Here is a 20,306-nt window from a genome sequence, read left to right as displayed (position 1 = left end):
CTGCAGTGAGAATTCTCCAGTGTTCTAACAGACCTAAATCAGTTCCATCCTTTAAATTTCAATTATATCAGAACAAAAAAATTATTTCTCCCTAACTATCTAGTATGAAAAACGGAAGATATCTTTTTTTTCTATAGTGGAAGCCAAACAGCTGTTAGACAGGAGTAAGAGTTGAGTTTACATAGATTAGAAATTAAAAATCAAATTGTATTGATTGACATGAAGTGACTTGCATGTGAAACTACTCCTACAGATATCATGGTATGAACAGCATTGTATTCTTAAGTCATGAGTGAGCATGGAAAAATGTGCTTAAGTGGTTGTCTGATTTAGGATTTCTGATCAGCATGCAGATACGTTATAAACAAACTCAAAGCCCAGATGAGAAGCTTTTTGTTATGTTCACTGTGCTTTACTCAGCTCCCCATTTCCGCACAGTCAGAAACAACCATCAGACATAAAATTGTAAATTTTTTTGTTTTCAAAATTGAACTAATCACATTTTAACAATTTTCTTCTGTAAAACCATTTCTGAATTAAAAGCTAGTATTTAAAACCTTTAGTCGGTAGTGAATTAACTTAGACAATATTATAAATTCCCCAAAATCAGGCTTTATAATAGAAGTGTTGATAAAAACCTAATAAAATGAGGACCAGTGGCCTTACTGTAATGATAAAATAACAAACAGAAGAGGAAAGTTAAGCCTTCTTCAGAGGAACTTTCACAGTCTGTCTGTTTGTTCTGGTTTATTTAGCTATTCAATGTGGTATTATTCAGTGAAAGCAGAGTTTATAGAAATGTTTTTTCAGTATAGTTCTGCAAACCAAGAAAAAAGTTGACATGTGAGACTGAAGGGCCTAAGGGATTGGTCATTGCAAAGCATAGCTGAAATGTCTGCAGTTCTTTTGTCTTCTCTTTTCCTCTCCTGCCTTTAGCTACAGAAATAGACAAGAAATTAAAATGCATACTTATTTGTGAGATGTTCTGGAATATCTAGCAGAATTACCATGACTACTTTGTCGTGTCACCATGTAGAGACATTATTTACCTCTGAATAAACACTCATAATTCATTCTAACACACTCATGAAAAAAAGATGGTTTTGAAACTCTCACTGCTGTGAGTACAATATATCTGCATGAAGCATAAAAGTATTGCAGGCTCCAGGAACACCTCATTCTGAGGAACATAACGATGAGTTCTGCTTACAGGACAGACAATCAGATTTAATCTACACAATTCTGTAAGATGCAGTGGCCAAAAAAAAGCATTGGATCTTTAACCAAAGCAAGACTTATGCTTCAAAACCAGTTCAGTGTGCCTCAGGTGTAGCTCAGTGGTACGTTAGTGTATTAGTAGACATGGCAAGCTTGCACACTGTGTGAAGGCATAACTTTTATTTCTCATGAGGTCTTCTTTGCTCAAAGAAGAAAGGTCATGATTTCGTGCACTTTAATTATTAGGAATAGTTTAGGTGTATATTTTTGTACTTTTTTTCTGCTTTTCTATGTCAGCTAAATAGGGTCAACAAAACTATATCGGAGAAGTACTGTTATTACTGATTGGTTATTTCAGAAAGAGATATCTGCATTTGGAAGAGAAATAACTGCAGATGGTCAAGGATGAGCCTATTCACCTGAAAATGCCAGGCTCCAGTTCACAGACTGTAAGTCCTGTAGCAGCATAGTGTAGTGTGGAGTATGACTTTCCTCATATTTTGTGGAAGATTCTTTCATTTTAGCTTTCAGCTTGACATCAGTCCCTATATCGCATGCTAAAACTTGCTGCCTCAAACCACTGATTTGCTATGTTCTCAGAATCAGAGAACCATAGAATCAAGAGTTGAAAGGGACTTTTCAAGTCCAACTCCTCTGCAATAAACAACTCTTTTTGAACAGCTTCTAAATTTGCCTAATACAAGGGTATGCGGATAACAGACAGAAAATGATTTATTCTACTTGGTATCTATGAAAGCTAGCTTCCCAATGGAAGTAGCATAGCCATTCTAATTCATTAGAGTGGCACAGCCAGGCAGATAGTTTTGTTCATGGGCAGAGTAAAGTGGTGTGGACATATGCAACTTTAACTGCACAAGTCCATGAGATTGTGTCAAAAGCTAAGCTGAAAATAACTTTGAAGTTTTCATTTTAAACATTACTACTTTGTACTCCTCAAAAATAAACAATAAACACCATTAATAAAAATAGTGGCCTTTCTGGCCTACTAAACAGAACTTATATACACTGATAGCATTATATTGGCAACAGTGCACTCCACATGCTCGTGAAGGTTACAGGGCACATTTCTGTGTAAACAGTGAAGACAGTGAACTTCAAATATTTGGAAGAAATGTTTATTTAACAACTGAATACATGCTAAAAGAAATAATTTACAGCAGCAGTTTAATTACATTTTTTTTCTCTCCAGTTTTCTAGTTCCCATCTGAATTGAAGTGATAGATACTGAAGCAGAATTATTTACTATGCAGTGAGGAATGTGCTTAAAGAATAAGCACATCATTTTGGCACTGATATAGCAAATAAACCACCTTATCAGCTGTGTGGCAAAATCTTGCATTTTAGTATTATGCTGAACACACTGAAATGGAGTACCTCTAGATAACAGTACTTTACACTGTACCTCCTTATCTAGTCAAAAATATTTACACCTCTTTTGGCTAATGTGTAGGTAGCAAAAACCGAACTATTAAACACATACCATTGATATTCACTAAATAATACATAAAAAGGATCAGTAAATGCGCATTCACATGCATTTAATTTAATTTATTTTTACACTGTGATTTTAGTGGGCATGAAGATTTAGTTCTGTTCTGCAAAGACGCACACTTTCTCAGTTTGATGTTACAATTAAATTTAATCATACTGTTTTTAGGAGTCATTGAACAAATTCCTGTCTTCAGTGACCATGCAAGTGCAAAGTGTAGACAAATCAGATTTGATGTTCCTTTCCAAAATATATCTTGGAAAAAAAACCCTCAAGTTTTATGGTTATGAATGAAATGCTTTATTTCTCTCCCACATAAACACAACTTCTTTCTTTTTTTTTTAACTCTGTAATGTTTAAAGGATTTTACTGGTGATTTACAGAAACACTGATTTTTTTACCTTTATTTTCAATCCTTATGATGCATTAAAAAATAATGACAGAAATGGGGGTATGAGCTTTAATGAAGCTGCAGGATATATTTCTATCCATGAATTTATTAAGGCCTATGATCTTTGGAAAAAAGTTCATTTCACATCAGTATTAAATGTTTTAATTTGATCATAATATGAACAGGGAAATCAACGATTTCCACTGCTGGTTTAATTATCTGCCTTCTTATTTATGAGTGAATACAAAGACATAAGCAAGATAACTACTCGCATCAATGAGTAGTGGACTGAGGTTAGTAAGACATCTGATGATATCTATTATCCAATTAAATTGCCAGGTCATGGTAAAAGCATCAGAGCTTTTGCAATTTTGTTCCCGTTAATGACATGTTGTTTTTCTTGTTTTTCTTGTTTTTGTTGTTTTTTCTATACAGAAAAACATATCTAAGAATCCAGGCTTAACTTAATCTGCTTTTTTTTTTTTTCTTAAGGAGTGGTGGGAGAGATTGGTAAGGATTTGATATCTTTTGATAGTAAGTTGCTATAAAAATGAGTACAGTACAGAAAAACAGATCACAATATCATTAAGGATTAAGTCTTTATGCTCTGTTGAAATCAACCTTCATTTTTCCACTGAATTCTCTTGAAGCTAATTTTAAAACTGTTTCCTTTTGTAACGACGAGTATTCTAAAGGCTCAATGGTAGACAATAGCCCTACACAAAAGGCTAAAGAGTGGTTACAAATAAATATTTTAGTTGACAACAATGCTCACAAATTAATCGTAGGCTGAACTGAAAATTAATACTTCTATACAGGAAAGAATGTAGTTGAACCTATGTTTTAAGCTATCCCTATTCAGCATATCACGAAAACAAGGGAATTTGACACCATACTATTGTTCACAGGAGTGAAAATAGTGAAAATAAATTATATTGGAGTCAAAGTAAATGTAGGAGAGATTTAAAGTTGCTTCAAAACTAAATTCCCAAACACCTTCCGTGGCCTCACAGTCTCGTCTTGCTGAATTCAATGATTTTTTTTTTTCCTAAAGAATTAAATGCTAAAAAGCTTTCAAATTCATCACCTGCAAAAGATTCAAAGGAGACTGAAGTGATTAGGTCTTTCCTTAAAACCAGATTGTTATGAAAGCAAGAAGCTAAGTTTTCACTAATCAGAAGGATACTTTAATTAGTGAGAGGCAAAGGGACTGGGAAATACTGTGAGAGCTGCTTTCACAGCAGTTGTGTTATACTGTTTATGATAAGGCTAGTAGTGTTGTGATTGATAAATTAAATAATCTGGAGTGAATAACAGCAAAACAGATCAGTCATCAATACATACACTTTATATAAAAGCTTCTTTAGCAAACTAAGGACTTTGTTCTAGTAACTTTCCCACAATGACATTACTTGAAATGATACAATTTACTGACTCTATCAATATAAAATATGGGAGGCTGGAGGAAGATGACCTCTCAAGAACTGGACAACATAGAACTGGAGACCAAAGGCACATCTGTGCTGAGGTGAATAAATCCACTACTTGTATCCCTAAACTTACACTTATGGTGCAAGTGCATTGTCTGTTTTACCCTGTTTCTCTTCTGTATACAGAATAAGACAGAAGTGCAAGACCAAATTATCCATTACTATAGAATAGTTTTAAGCTGAACTGCACCAATTTACTGCTGTGGCAGACATCACTCCCAGATAAAACAGTCCCTTAAATTTTAAAACAGAGAGCTGGCTTTGAGGTTATGGCCTAGACCATTTGGATGCATTTGGTCTAGTTCTTTGCTTTGGGTGATCTGGCCTACAGAAATAATGAAACAGTGGGAATCAGTAGTGTGGACGCATTTTCTATCACTGAATTGGGAACCATACACTTTAAACTGAATGTAAAGTTTGTTCAAGAATATATGACAGTCTATTAGCCACGTCATTTAAATATTAGCATTCACAAATATTTACTAATCAAGAAAGCAAGTATGTAATTAGTAAAGGGTATTTTAATGCTATTTACCTTTTCTTTTTTTTATTTAATTAAAAAAATATACAACTGAAAATCAATGCTCTCCTCTTCATTGGTTCAGTCTACAGCAAGGTATTACACAAATTGAGTCAATTCAAATACCATACTTGTAGAAAAGAATGTAGAAGACTTCCACGCTACACAGTGACTTTTATGTTAAAATAGCTTAGTTCTTAAATTGCTTTGAAGTTACATGTCATAAAGATTACTAGAATAGTGGGGAGGAGATTAACTGCATTGTGACCAGTTCCCCTGGAAAGTTTTCCAAACAAAAGAGTAAAGTAGCTCATAATTGGAAGTTGTCTTTTTTTGTTTTTTTTTCCTCTATAGTAATAATTAGGAAGTACAATATTTCTAAGACAAAGAAGCTAATCTATTTTAGAAAAGAGCTAATGTTTGCTGCATATTTTTCATGGTATATTTAAATTATAGTTTTAATAAAATACATCTTTAGATCAAAGCTGAAAGAAGTCATCAGTAGTAGGCCAGTGTACTCCACAGTTTTTGTTCTTCCAGATGATGAATGGCTTATGTTGTTCAGATTTCCACAATCTCATTCAGCATTGTTTTTGCTCTTTTAGTACTCATAAACAGGAGAACTGGTAGACAAAACAAGAACAAATCCTTGTGTCCAATCATGTGTTTAGACATTCATCAGCTTGACGAGTTCATGCAGTTTTATACATAGTCTAGGAATGATGGTGCTGATGATGAAAAGTGGGTTTTGTTTTTCTTTAAGATGACAGCATGAAATACAACATTTCATTTATATCTCAGGCCACAGAGAAAGCAAAGCCTGCCTGCTGAACTGTTGTAGAACTTTTTGAGCAGTAAGCTATGTCCGGCTGAGAGTTCATCCTTGAAACTCTGGTCCATCTGGTCTTAGAATCAGAGCGGAGACGAAGGACTTACTAGGAAAGTTAGAAATATATTTTATTTAAACCCGGTGGAAATTGTTTGAGCTTTCAACTCTTGTAAACATCCACTTAATGCCATGAAAAAGTTCATGTATATTGCATTTTTTTTCCAGTTATCTGTCTATACAAGTTTCTACTCAGATGAGGTTCCTAGAGGTAATGTAGCTCAGACACTCCGTGGTGCCCTCTCAAATTCATGGGTCCTCCTGTTCCTACCTTTTTTATTTTCTTGTAGGTGCTTCCACTTATTCGTGTTCACCTGCGCATTGGCAGGCCTTTGCCGGCGCTGCTTGCGGTCTCTTTTCCAAACCTGCTCACAGAATTCATCCATTGTGTTGAGATTAGGGTGATTGATTAACTGCATGAAGTCTCTATACCAGATCTTTTGACTGGGAGTCATGCTATTGGTAGCATCCTTCGTCTTGGAGGCATCACCATCTTCTTCCTTATGGAGCAGCTCTTCCAAATGGTCAGTATCAATTACTTCCAGGGTCACTTTGAGCAAAGTTTGCATGAAGCCGTGCTCCACAGCATGACAAAAATAAATACCAGAGTCTCTCCGTTGAAGACTTCGTAGCAATAGGCCCTGTTCTGTTCGGATCATTCGATCATCCACTTTTATCTGTATCAGAAAAATATGTCAATTTCAACAGTTATACTTCATATCTCCGAAGTTATCCTCTAATCATACTAGTTTCTAAGTGTTGTTCCTTCCAGCTTTTAAAATTTGGCTAAAAAAGACCCAAAAGCACAAGAATCAAAACCATTTTAGTCTGTAGTTGTAGAAGGATCCAATACCCTGAACAAACTATTCATGTGTTGGAGGAAAAAAAAGCATAGAATATGAAGAATTCACTCATTTGTCCCAGTTGCTATTCAGTAAATTTCAATAGCATTTCTGTTAGATGGAGTTGTTAGTTAGATCAGAGAAAATGCAAACCCATAATCAGCAGATCCAACATGGATTCCTTTGATTTAATTATATAGGCCACATTTATCATTATATTTTACTTGAGCACATATATATATATGTAGGAAAGGTCACCTCTCATTTTATTGTTCCTCACAATAGAAGCACTTATTAATGGAAAGGGATTCTGGGTAAGTGGAGAATTTACAAAGGAACAGTAAGGATTAAATCCCAAATGTTGAATATTCAACAAGCTGCTTTCCAAAATATTGTATATTTCTGAATGAATTAACTTCTAGGAATATAACCTCTTTTTATGAATCCATGTGGAGTTGTAAATAGAAAAGGCGTGAAACCTATTAGCTGCTGTCTCCACAAAAAATAAATTCTAGATGATTTTCTATTCATGCAAATAAAGTATTAAGCAAAAGTATATAAATCTTTTTATTTAACTATGTAGTTAGTAGATGTTTTAAAAATGAGTGTAGTCTGTGTATATTTCCAAAAACTGTAATTTAACACACAAGCTTTTGTTTCCTAACTTGATTTCTCTTCATACCAGAGTAGATTACTCTCTTAAGACATGTGTGACCTAGCTTGACACTAAGACGACTTGGGAACCTGGGTGAGTAATAATGTAAGAATGCTGGTGACAAGAATAGGAGGAAAATAAATTATCAGCTTTGTGTAATGCAAACAGAGAAAGTCCGTATTTTTGCCTCTATGAATATTGCTTTTGATGAAAAAGGTGTACAAGTTTTCATACCCTTGAGTTGGCTACAATTCCCAATTCCTCTTTCTGACTGTGTATTACCTGTAGTTCAGTTTTAGAGCAAGTAATGCACAGAGAATGCTCCTGTTAAACTACCTTTCACAAAGTCAAGCAGAATAATTAGTAGTTACAGTGGTGTGTGTGTTTGCTTGTTTTTTCTTCCAGAATTGGTTTTCAGGTCTTTGCAATATTTAAATTCAACATGGCATGTTAGCGTGGACCGTCTGTGAAAGGAAACATGAGTAAATCTGAAATATTTGAATGAAAAACTGTGTTTTTCAGGGAGTGTGACCAGGGATAGTGTATGAACGTTTTCTAATCTGAGCCTGTAAATCTCCTTGGAGACTTTAAAAGATTCCAGAAAAACTTCTTAAATTGAAATATAGATAGGAATTATTCTGGGAACGGCTGAGATTCAAGTATGTTTTCATGTAAAAGACTGGTTACATCTCTTAATTTTTTTCTGCTATACCTCAACTTTGTGGTCATCATTTTGCTTCTGGAATTGCCAGTAGACTATGGCACGTTGAGATTTTGGACTACACTCAAGAAAAGTGCTGCTATTCTCTACTCCATAAATAATCTTTTCCTCCAGGGTCTGACCACTTGGGTTATCTGTAAAGGAAAAATAAACAAATAAATAAATTGGAATGACCAAGGAAGAGAAAAGAAGTCTTAATTATAAAACAAATTTGTTTACAAATTGGGCTCCCTTAAGGTTTTCATTATAAAAAAAAAAAATAAAAAAAAATTAAAAGACAAACTTTCTCATATCTGCACACTGTTGGAAAATCTCCATCGTTATCTTTATCTGTGTAACAGTCTCTGGTAGTTGGTTTGTGTGTGTGTGTGTGTGTGTGTGTGTGTGTGTGTGTGTTAAGCTCTAACAGCTGCTAACATCTCAATATATGAAGTTAACTTCATTATGAAATTTTGTTCAAACTTCGTTATTATTCATTAAGGAAGATATCTAGGACACGGTAAGATTTTTTTAATAGCCAATTCTAAGCAGTGAGAAAACTCAGGGTGTAGTTGCAGAATGCCCATAATGATATCTCCTGGGCTCTACGATTGTAATATTTTAGAGAAAAGTAATAAAACGTTAGACTATTTAAAAGTACTATAATGTGTTTAGATTATAAGGCACTACAGATTGCTGAAGTTGTTAATGACCAGGAATAATGTTTTTGAGGAAACAATTTTCAATTAATCATTTCCTCTCATGCTGATTTAATTTATGGAAATGTAATGAGGTTAATAAACCAGACGTAATGGGAGGGGAAAAAGAGAGTTAAACAAATTACTTCCTTTTGTAACAATGTTTCAAGATATTCATCAACTTGCTGGAAATATCACATAGCTATAGGACTTATGATATTTGATTCTTCTCCAATACCGCAGAGACTGTAAGGCATCGTATTTCAGCTCTCCACCTAGCTCTTTAAAAAGCTGTTACGAACTTCAATGGCAACAGTACAATTATCCTACAGAGTAAATAGGGAGGAAGGAGTCGGTAAACTATTTTACACTATGTTGATCTTAAGGGGTTTCTGTCTCTGTCTTTCTTTGTCATTATTTGAATTTCTCATTTTTGATCTGCAGTACTGGAAATCTTCAAGCAACTTCCTTTGATGCAATTTAACAGGAAAATGATGTCTAATTAAAATCTTCTCAAAAAAAGTCTGCTGTCAAGGTGTGTTTGCTTTCACTGTGCTTTTATCATACTGGTCATGTTTAGCAAACATGGGCTGCAAGGTAAAAATAAAATCTTGCTCCTGGTTTATGTTGACACAGTAATTACATGTCTTTCCATTATGACTTGCAGCCTGGATAGAGGATAGGAGGAGGGATGGGGGACAGAAAACTAACTGGTGCTTATCCAGTTCTCAGTAAGGAAACAACAAATGGCCTACACACACTAAACAAATAGGGGATGTGTTAGCTTTACTTCCCTTGTTGGATTTGAACCTTTCCAGCAAGTAAATGAGGTAGAATAAACAAGCAACTGAAGCAATATTTTACTGACATTTCTTAGAAATCGTACGCCTTTTAAGAATGTCCGAGCAGCCTCAAACCAGGAAGATGGCAAGCAGTGGAAAATGAATTAGAAAGTAAAGCAGCAAGGAAAGGGCAAGACAGCTGGAAGGGACCATAGCTGAATGTACAGTGGAAAGATCTGAGATCAAGCATGAGCAAATTCGTGCCAGCAGAATAGAGGAAGTGGAAAAATATTAAGAGATTAACTGATGTAACCAGTAGTCATAGGATAAAGATTGCAAATGGAAATTATTAAGTATGAACTCATGGGTATAGATTCGAGAGCATGATCTAGGTGTCGTGCCTCTTCTGATTCAAGTTAGGTTCTCTGATTTAGGAACAGAATTCCCATGGGTAAGAAGGAAACAAAGAGTCCTCAAACAGACAACAAGAAGCAACTTGTTATCTAAACTGGGATCTGCAAGACAGCACACGCAGGGCTGAAGCACACTGGACAGCCAGTAGAAATTTACTTAGCCTAGGGTCCTTTCTTTGGTAAGGATCCTAATGTAGATGAGCAATAGTGTAATTTTAAGTACATGAATGTGTTTCTTCAGGAAAAAAAATAGATACCTAGAATATCTTTAGTATCTAAGAAGCTAGTCATAGCTTTTGTGGAACTTAGCTTGAAGGTGAGTGCTCTGAACACTCGAAAATTCTTTGTGGATCAGGTTCACTGCATTCCAGCCATGGAAGTTGGCAGTAGGCCTCTTTAAATTTGTTTGCAATTCTAGAAAATGTAGTAAAAGTAACAGTCATGCAATGAGGCAAGAAGGATTTAAGATATCCTTCAAATTCCAATTCTATGATTTAAGGGAGTAGAAGGTAGGTCCAGAAATGATTATAGAGTTCATGTAACATTGAACATGTGGAGTGTAAGAAGTAAAACAGAAAGAGGGCATAATCACAGGATCAGAGAACAGCTTTGGGAGTGTGGAAGAAGATAAAGAGAGTAGGAAGTAAATTGAAAGTCTGGGAGGTTTGAAAGAGCAGCAGGAAGAATTGGAAAACTTTAGAACTGTAGAAGTCACAAAGTTGGTTATAAAGTTCAACCCAAAATCCTGTTTGAGAGCTGTAGCTCCCCAAATGAACCCAACAGTAATATCAGTTTACTACCCTGATAAATGCATAATTTCTGACATAACAAGAGAAGTATGAAAGGCTAAGTTTACCAAGATTACTTTGCAGATAAATGCACCTGACTGTATAAAGAAATTGAAAGTGATTCCTTGAGCTTCCTCTGGGATAACTCATCTAAGATTCCTCTCCATTTACAAAGTGTTCAAAAAAAAAAAAAAACCAACATAACTAATGACAACAATAACAAACTTCATAAATTATTGATTATTGACTGCATGACTGAAATTAATTTGTTCCTTGGCTAGAACAAAGGAATCAAGCTTTTAAATTCAAGCACAAACACCTGTGCAGATAAGGATCCTCAGCTTCCTCTGTTGTTGCTGTGTACTCATCCTTTACTATTCTATTTACTAAGCATTTGCACAAAAGGACAATTGACAGAGCAAACTAAGCACTATTAAAGGCATTACTGTTTCAGACTGAAGCCTAGGTAAATTACTGCAATGTATTTGTAAGTAAGATAAACATTAAGAGATTGTTCTTTTTTCTTATTTCTGTAGGTTTGCATAGGAAAAAGACTGACAGTTACTGCAGAAGAATGTGTAAAGAAGCTGGAGTTGGTTCTTGGCTTTAGAAAATTCAATTCTACATGCATTGTCCAGTAAAATACTAGTCATAGCCAAGAAAAAAAGGCAGTATAAGTTGGCAAAGTGAGTTTATGGGGCATGTAGCTCTCTGCAAAATGCATGGTGCACATTTCCATAGGAAAATGCCAAATAAATATAGGAAAAAAATATATAGATATAAAACTTAGAAATAATATAGAGAAATTTTAATTCTATAATAATCTAAAGCATTCATTGTATTAAGTATTTTGATAATAAATCCTTCAAGCTTAGGACTCGGAACTGTAATTCCTCAGGTTTATTTTTTACTGTTTTTTTCTATCAGTCCATCTTTATTTCACTACTAAGTACAATATTCAAGTGATATCTCATACTTCATTGCTTTGCCTATTTTAACAAGGCTGCATTAAATCTCCTTGTGATCAGCTGTAGCATAGAATAGATTTTCTTAACCCTGAGTTGTCATGATTTTTGTCATTAAGAATTTCCCAGATGACTCTCTTTACTTTGGACAGAAGAGATCAGACAAATATGTTTACTAAGGGAAGGTAAAAAAAAAAAAAAAAAAAAAAAAATGCAAAATGCTTTGAAATTCTTTTTTTTTTTTTTTTTTTTTTTTTTATGCCTAACAATTAGGAACAGACTTAAGGTTATATAACACACAGCGAGAAAGAGAACATTAAAGAAAAAAAAACTCCGGACTTTTGATAGTCTACTTTATCGTGAGTAGTTTTTATGATGGAGACAGGAAAAAGGTGAAGGCAATGTCTAAGACATGCTGCTTCCACAAATAAAATCCACATGTAGTGCCTGGTGCAATTTCATTTCAGGGAACTGAAAATGACATCTCACCATCAATAGCGATATTGTCTCACCCACACTGTATATCTAGACTCACACAACTGAAAAATTGTGAGCTTTCTACTGGTCTGCACTGACAAAGCCAAATGAAATTAGTTGTGCATTCATGAGTTTTAAAACTGCATAATGATCACAGTCCATTCATGCACTATTTCAAGCTCTTCTCCGTGAGTAGCTTGGCCTGAGTTTTATGAAGTAAAAAGAAAAGCTACATTAAGTTTAGCTATACTTTGCAAATGATTAAAGAAATATAAAGAAAAATATAAGAAAAATATAAAGAAAAATATAAAGAAAAATATTAATGAAGCATATTGGTAGTGCATTATACTACCTCACTGCAGCCTTTCAGCACCTAAAGGGAGCCTACAAACAGAGGGGAATCAACTCTTTGAAATGTTAGATAATGGCAGGACAAGGGGAAATAGTTTTAAATTGAGGGAGGGAAGATCTAGGTTGGATGTCAGGGGGAAGTTCTTTACAGAGTGGTGAGGTGCTGGAACAGGCTGCACAGAGAGGTTGTGGATGCCCTGTCCCTGGAGATGTTCAATGCCAGATTGGATGGGGAGCCCTGGGCAGCCTGGTCTAGTATTAAATGTGGAGGTTGGCAGCCCTGCCTGTGGCAGGGGGGCTGGAGATTCATGATCCTTGAGGTCCCTTCCAACCCTCGTCATTCTGTGATTCCGTGACTCTCTAGCTGACACAAAAGTACAAATACAGGCTATTAATCATTGTTGCTGTTAAAAGGACTTGAAGAACATCAGGGTTCTGAGATATCTCCAGATTCAGCCACCTCTGTTTTACTTGTCCCAGAATTCTGTCAGTGGATTGATTGGTTATTACTACAGAAATAACAGAAAAATGAGTTATCGTTTTTTTCCAGCAGAGGGAAGTGTTGCCCAAGTATTCTCTACACATAAGACAAAATGGATATTTTTCATTTTCTTAGTCAACAACTTTTGAAGATTTTGGCAATTTTGGTAACCAAGCAAAGTTTATCAGAAAGATATTCAAGAAGGGAAGATATGGGCTATATATTATGTGAAAATTAAATGACCAGCAAAAGATAACAAAGAAAACTCGTACTGAAGGCACAAAGGGCAGACCTATTGCAATGAGCATCCTGATAATAAGGGTTGTTTGTGTGGCACCTACAATAAAGTTCATTTCATATTTAGCAAAGGTGGTTAATATTTGTGCTTGGTTTTCATCACATTCAAATGATATGAAGTAACATTCTCATAGTTCTTGATGTTCTAAAGGCAATGTTTTTTTTTTTTTTTTTCTGACATAATACACCTAGCCCAAGAGTGTGATGTTATAACACACGAAGCAGAGAAAATAAAATGATTGAATTGGTTAACTGAGGAAAAACAAAAATAGTCTTTATTTTCTGCTTCAGGCCACTGCAATGGCAGTAAATAAGATAACAATGTATCTCTCTATATTCATCTGTACTAAAAGTTCAAGACAATTTCACCAACAAACCATTCCTGCACTTCCTACTCTCCTCATGCTAAGTTTGTAAGCCATACCCATAACTCACCATGATGCTGCAGATCTGAGCAGTGAGTGAGGGGATCCCCGTTTCGGATGTCTTGTCGCCTAGTACGTCTGCAAATATTGAATTTGAAAACTGTTAGCAACCTTCCCAATAGTCAGCATTCACTTTTGCCAACAAATGGAATGTATGTATAGTAACATGAGTCACAAATGCATCTAAACAACAGTATGAAGGAAATCATATTCCTACTATACTCTATTCATTATCATAGTTTGCAGCATTGGTCTTTATACTAAAAGTATTCAGCAACTGGTAAATACACGCCTTTTGTATGGAGCCTAGGAAGTTTATTTTAACTTTGTTAGTGGTGTTTATCAGAGAAAAATTCATGATGACTCACAGATACAGGGACTGCTAAGGTATCAAAGCATAAACAGTACAGCTCGAGCATGCTCTGAAAGCATGAAGAATCTGTTAGCTTTTCTGCAAACACAGAATACTTCAAATATTGTGGTATTATTTAGAATGTCAAATTGTAGTATTTGCTACAGAGTTTAAACTAAATTAAGTAAAACATCTCAGCCACCACACACCTCACCAAAACACTGCTGATACATCCTTTTCAGTATGTGTTGCAAATGGCATTGTCTTTAATATAAACTGAATAAAACACTTTCACGGGAAGAATTAAAAATGATGTTTAAGTGTTTCTCCCACTTGATTTCCATTTGCTCTTTCTGCCAATAAACTCATCTGAGCTTAAAATTTTGTAATTCACAGGAAAAGCTTTTAAATACGATTTAATTTTGCATTAGTTGCTCTCTCTTTGTCTGCTCTTATTTTTATTTAAATAGCTGTTACACAAAATTCAACTGAGCCACAGAAAAGAGTTCTTGAAAAGGAAAGAAGAATAAGGAAAACAAAGATGTGTTTCAAGTGCAATCTTTTTAGTCTGGGAATCAGAGAAAGCCTGAGGGCTTGCAAAATTAGAGGAGAACAAAGAGGATTAAGCTGCCGAACAATGCTGTGATTTCAGATTATGGCATCCAGCAACGGATATGCAAAAGTCAAGTAGCCTTGTAAAAAGCACTGTTGGTCACTCCCTTGTGACAACAGCCCACATTTTTAAAAAGCCACTGTTGTGCAGCACAGAGACTATCTCTCTTCTATTCCCTCCCCAGGCTCTAGGAGCTCAGCATCAATTCGTACTGAGGGCTTTCACAGCGGCACCATCAACTGCACAGCTGACTCCTCCTGGCTGAAAGATTTTAGATCATTTCTTCTACTGAAAACTATTGAAATGTTAAAGCTGAAATTATTTATAAGAAGAGTGGCAACGGTTTTAGAAAAATGCAGAATGTTCATTCCTGATATCGTTCTGGGTAAAAACTACAAAGAACGTTTCTAGCGAAACAAGGCATCTTAGGACACTTCAATAAAAAGGAAACTTTTGTTGATTGAAATATGATTCAAAAAATGCACTGATGCTAATTTCAGATATTGTCTTTTTCTTAGTCATTACTCAAGAATAAAAATACCCCCAAGACATAAGGAGCTGTACAAGCTTTTTTTTTACTCCATCCTTAAATTGGAAAGGCAGCACAGTTATAGCACACTATTTGTAGGAAAAAAAAATATCTGTGGACAGACTCATATCACTGTCAATGGAATTTGGATGTGATGTTTAGTTAGAATCTCAGGAAAATGTCACATATGTCACCACTGTATCAACATGATTTATGAAATATGAACCAGAACACCTCTGCATGAGGCAGAGTTAAGTGGTCTTACCACAGGAGCTGTGAATTGCCATTTAGACTTCTCAAATATACAAATAAAAGTAAAGTAAAATCATGGCTCATAAAAGCTTCTTTTTTTAAATAAAGGAAAGAATAAGAAGCACTGTTAGCAAAGCATCTGTGCAAATGCTTGAAGACTCCGTTTTCCCAATATTTCGGGAGCCTGAAATTAGACGTCCATTATTTGGAAAATGCTGATACTTAAACTGTTTCCTGCAATGTCACAGATACATTCTAAACTGGATTGAGGCAGTGGGTTTAAGAAGTACCTGGTAAACAGCAGATCCTCTCCCCTACCAACACAGAAAGTTGCAAGGGACAGTGGCTCCTTCTGAAGGCAGTGTCAGAACCCCAGCCTCAAAATACTTTTCTTTTGCAGTGACTTCAGCAATTGTAACTTCTTCACCACAAGGTTTTCCTACAGCTGGTTTAGGCAGTGACACTGCCCCTTAATCCCAGTATGAAGAGGTCCTTGTCCCCTTACCTTTGATGGCAAACATGAGCTCAGACTGATAATGATAATATTGGAGAAAGGGATAAGCAAAGATGAAGAGCTCTATTTTCTTTTTTTTCAGTGTAAGAAGATGAACAACAGGATGATATGATTTGTGAGTTTTGAGACAGGCTAGGAAGAAGGACAGGTGATAAGGTATGTGAAGGAAGCATGAGGTTCAGGGATAGAACTGGCTGGGAGGTAACAGAGAAGAGATTCCTTACTAACATCTCGCTCAACTGAAAGGCAGTACTAAACCACGCTGAATTCTGTCCTCCAAACTTTCAAATCAATTTGATCTCTCAGACTCCCCTTGAAAATCTTCTTGTCTCTCTCCTCCCTTCTCTACTACTACTGCTGTCCTCCCACAACAAATTAGAAATTAGAAATCCCTGCAGCTGAGAAAACTTGACTGTTCCGCTTTTGGCATAAGATTGGTTTCTCCTTTTCAATTTTAACGAGTATCAGAAAAACTCAGATTAACCCTTCCTGTTGAGAAAAAAAAAACCAAACCTGATATTCATCACATAAGCAGCTTTTTCTTTTGTCATCAGTAGTTGTTTAGGATGCATTGTAGTGAACCACAGTTTCACTAAAGTGAAACCTTAAGCCCACCATCTGAAAACCTGAAAGAAATGCTACTTCCCACTCCCTACCACCACTGCCTAAAACAACCAATCCAAATGTGGAATTTGGAGTCCTGAAATTCCCAATCAAGTATTTATAAACCTTAATTTTAAGATAAAGAGTCCTTTTGCATATAAATCCCTATGCTCCTTGTTTCTTCATAAATGTAAGTTACTTAGCATATTTGCTTCAATGTTAACATATTTACATACATTTTAGCCAATCTTTCACAAGAATCTTAATGTTACAGCAATGGCCATTCTTATTTGAAAGCATTTATCACTTCAGTTATTCCTAATTTCTTGTTCAATATCTAAAAGCAGTTCAGTAACTAATTCGTATGCTTTAAGAAAAAGAATTTTATACACAAAGGGAAGAAAAGAAAATATGATTTTAAATTTTCAGATCAAGCAATAAGACTTGTAAATTCTTATTTAAAAGGTATTCTTGATTGCATTTTCTGCAATTTCTCTTAACCTCTGCATTGCAAAACCTTCAATGCCAATGCAGAGTGATCGTAAAATAGCAGTTGTTCTGATCTGAGAGCATTTAGACACTCATCAGTACATATGAAAGTAAAAGAAATTTTACATGTTCCTGCTTATTACCAAATAAAAAATTATGAATCCATTTCACAAACTATTCTTCCCTGTTTTGTTTTGTTTCCAATAGCTTTTAAATCCACTCCAAGAAGTAGCAGTGTTCCCTTTAAATTCACCAAAGCTTCATATTGACTGTAGCTCCTGCAATTATGTTTTCTTTGGAAAAGAATGGGCTCCAGCTAACCATCCCATGAAAAATCTCCAAAGCCCTCTGGTCACATTTAGATCATCAGTAAAAACAAATAGTAAACCATGTAGGCATCAGAAACTGTCCCTACCTTTTAGCAGTGGGAAAGTAACGTGAGCAAGACGAACCATCCCAGGCGCAGTAAGGGTCTCTTGCAAGACAACACTCAGCACATGCTTTTCCATAGATGTCACAGCGGTGTAAAGGAAGCTGTGAAACTCCGGTGGCTGAGCCAATGTAGAGCTGTTGCTGTTACAAAAGTGAAAAAGTAAAATAAAATAATTTTTTGTTTCTTTGTTTTTTTTTTTTTTTTTTTTGTTTTTGTTTTTGTTTTGCTAGGAAAGCCTAAAATATATATTATAAATTAATATGTTAGGGCCATTGGAAATGCAATGTGGAATCATGACCCTAATGTACACTAAATGAATGAGAATAAGATTGTCTTCTGGGTAAAAAATGAAACAAAAACAACTTTCATTTTGGCATGAAGTTCTCAGTTGTTTCTCTGAGAAAAGAGAAAAGAAAAATTCTTCTTTTCATTTTTGTCTTTGTATTCAGATCCCCACATTGGCACAATGCTACAATCACTGACATAAAACAGTGGAGAATACAATTGTGACTTTAAATAAAAGGGAAAACAGCTTTAACTTCAGTTTCTTATATATGACTTGGATTTGTTTGGGTGGGTCTAAAGGAAATGATTTCAGATAGATATGGAGACATTTAAGCTTGCAATAGTTGTCATACTTGCATGCCTGACAATTCTGAAGTTTCATAGTCTTTTCTGCAGATTATATACTCCAATTGAAACATATATTTAATGAAGGAAGAAGGCATACTTTATTTTGGATAAGAAACAGTGTTGACCAGGAGATGGAGTTCAAAAGTGGAGAAGAAACGTGAAGAAAAAAAGAGATGCAAACAAAATCAAGTACAGCTTTTATGGCATCATAATAGAATAACTTGTCATTTTCCTCTCTGATCTCAAATTCAGGTGGTCCATTAGGGAAGTTGGTCCCAAGAGAGACAAGAGGAAACTTGAACTACTGATCCTATGTGAAATTCTGAAGACAGATATTTCAGCTTAGGGCTAATTTGCAAAGAAAACAAGTATGAGTGTAGTAAGCAAATAGAATTCACTCTGAGATAGTAAACTAGGGGAAAATAAAATGAATAGATTTATAAAAATTAAATGACTTATTTTTTTAGAGGTCTCACTCTGAGCAGTCACACTGTGAAACTTGATATTTGAACTCATTTTTCGATCTTAGAAACATGAGGTTGGTGTGAAAAATAGGCTTTCAAGAAATTTTATCAAAATTCTTCATCTTTTTCAATGTGATGCCGCAGAGGTATCACTTCTACAGAATCCTGAAATGGAAGGTGGCTGAAGCTAACTATCTGCTGAAAAGGATGTGCACTGGATAACAGGAGAAAGAAAACACGGAAGTGCTCCAAAAAGGTGTTGTTTTAGTTTCTTTGAAAGACAGCAGCTTGGCAGTTTTTACAGGCATGTTAGTTATAACACAAACATCCCATGACTTCATACAAACTTCAATAATTTCTAAAGGAAAATGTGACAAGTAAAGTACCCAAAAGAAAACAAATGCTCTGGTAAATAGAAAACTAAGCTATCTAAGCAGTTGCTTCCTTCTATTACAGTGCCTTAGCTGGGCTAAAACCACATTCTTCTGGGCAACAATCTCTGACCACACAGAGCTCCTCACAAAGCCTTCAGTGTACATAACAGTCCCCAGCTAGAGTTGTATCGTTGACAAGTAGATGACAGGCAATGGACATGATGGGCTGATTCTGCCTAACTTAAGCTACTTAATGAAGTTCCAGCTTAGGGGTACATTCTGTAGTAAAAAGAGCAGCAATTCAAATCTCAGGTGACCTAAATATTTCTCAAGGGATGCTTTTTCTCTTTACTGATTATAGAGGCAGCATAGGTCAAATTAAAGCTTCACTTAAGCATCTTAAATGTCCAGATGGTATTGATCTGAGTCCTATGTAATTGGGCATTAATATATACATGTGCATGTGTGTGTGTAGCAACATGTGTTGCAGCCAATATAAAAATGAACCAATGAACCTGGAGAATGTATTTGGGAAAATAAAGAAGTGTGGTGTAATAGTTTCCTACATATCTCTGTAACTAAGTTCATTTTGCCAAAATACCTCCCCGATTTCTAATAAATGTCTTTAGAACATTTGAGGACGAAAAACGCGTAAGGAAAAAAAAAGAGAGAGAGAGAGAGAAACCAAAATAGAGTTACTTAAAGAATGTATTTCTTGTACGTAAGTTCATGAAGTTCAGTCACTGACTATAGCCTATATAGGTGCTGCGCAGCCTGCAGGCTTCTGCCCTGTTTGCTCTTCTTGTCAGTTTTAGATTCCAGCTGGTGATCATTATTCTGGACATAGTAATATATAAATTCAGGCAGTATAAAATTTGGAAAGTCGCAATAGAATGATTTGTATCAGTGGTCTGACCTTACTTTGCCATATATAGTCAAACTGCCTTTTGGGCAAGGAGTCTCTAGCAAGAGGTTTTTAATTTAATAAATCAGTTGATTATCAGATCTAACTAGAGGAAAAAAAAAAAAAAACAACCAAAAAACAAAAAACAAAGCTAAGAAACAGAAAGGCTAAAAAGAAAATAGCCCTCTGAAAATCCTTGAAGAAATATCAGAGCTCCAGAAAACTTGAGATTAATATTTTAAGCAATCCAGTGATCT

General features: G+C 35.3%; 1 protein-coding gene across 2 annotated transcripts in view; it reads right to left on the bottom strand.

Annotated features, from left to right (window-relative positions):
• Positions 1 to 2,381: 2,381 nt before the first annotated feature.
• The window catches only part of SEMA3A (semaphorin 3A), a 327,247-nt gene continuing 309,322 nt past the window's right edge, over positions 2,382 to 20,306 (bottom strand). For both annotated transcript variants that reach the window (XM_042816191.1, XM_042816192.1), the window contains 4 exons: positions 17,657 to 17,814; positions 13,900 to 13,967; positions 8,225 to 8,367; positions 2,382 to 6,692 (listed from right to left, as the gene is read on the bottom strand). In XM_042816191.1, the coding sequence (XP_042672125.1) occupies positions 6,237 to 6,692; positions 8,225 to 8,367; positions 13,900 to 13,967; positions 17,657 to 17,814 (825 nt within the window). In that variant the 3' untranslated portion in view covers positions 2,382 to 6,236. The remainder of the gene's footprint in view (positions 6,693 to 8,224; positions 8,368 to 13,899; positions 13,968 to 17,656; positions 17,815 to 20,306) is intronic.

Source organism: Centrocercus urophasianus, unplaced genomic scaffold (assembly GCF_019232065.1).
Source record: "Centrocercus urophasianus isolate 14NV4802_14NV808 unplaced genomic scaffold, USGS_Curo_1.0 seq_15, whole genome shotgun sequence".
Taxonomy (NCBI): Eukaryota; Metazoa; Chordata; class Aves; order Galliformes; family Phasianidae; genus Centrocercus; species Centrocercus urophasianus.
Note: the sequence above shows the minus strand (reverse complement) of the source record. Positions and strands in the feature narration are given on the sequence as shown.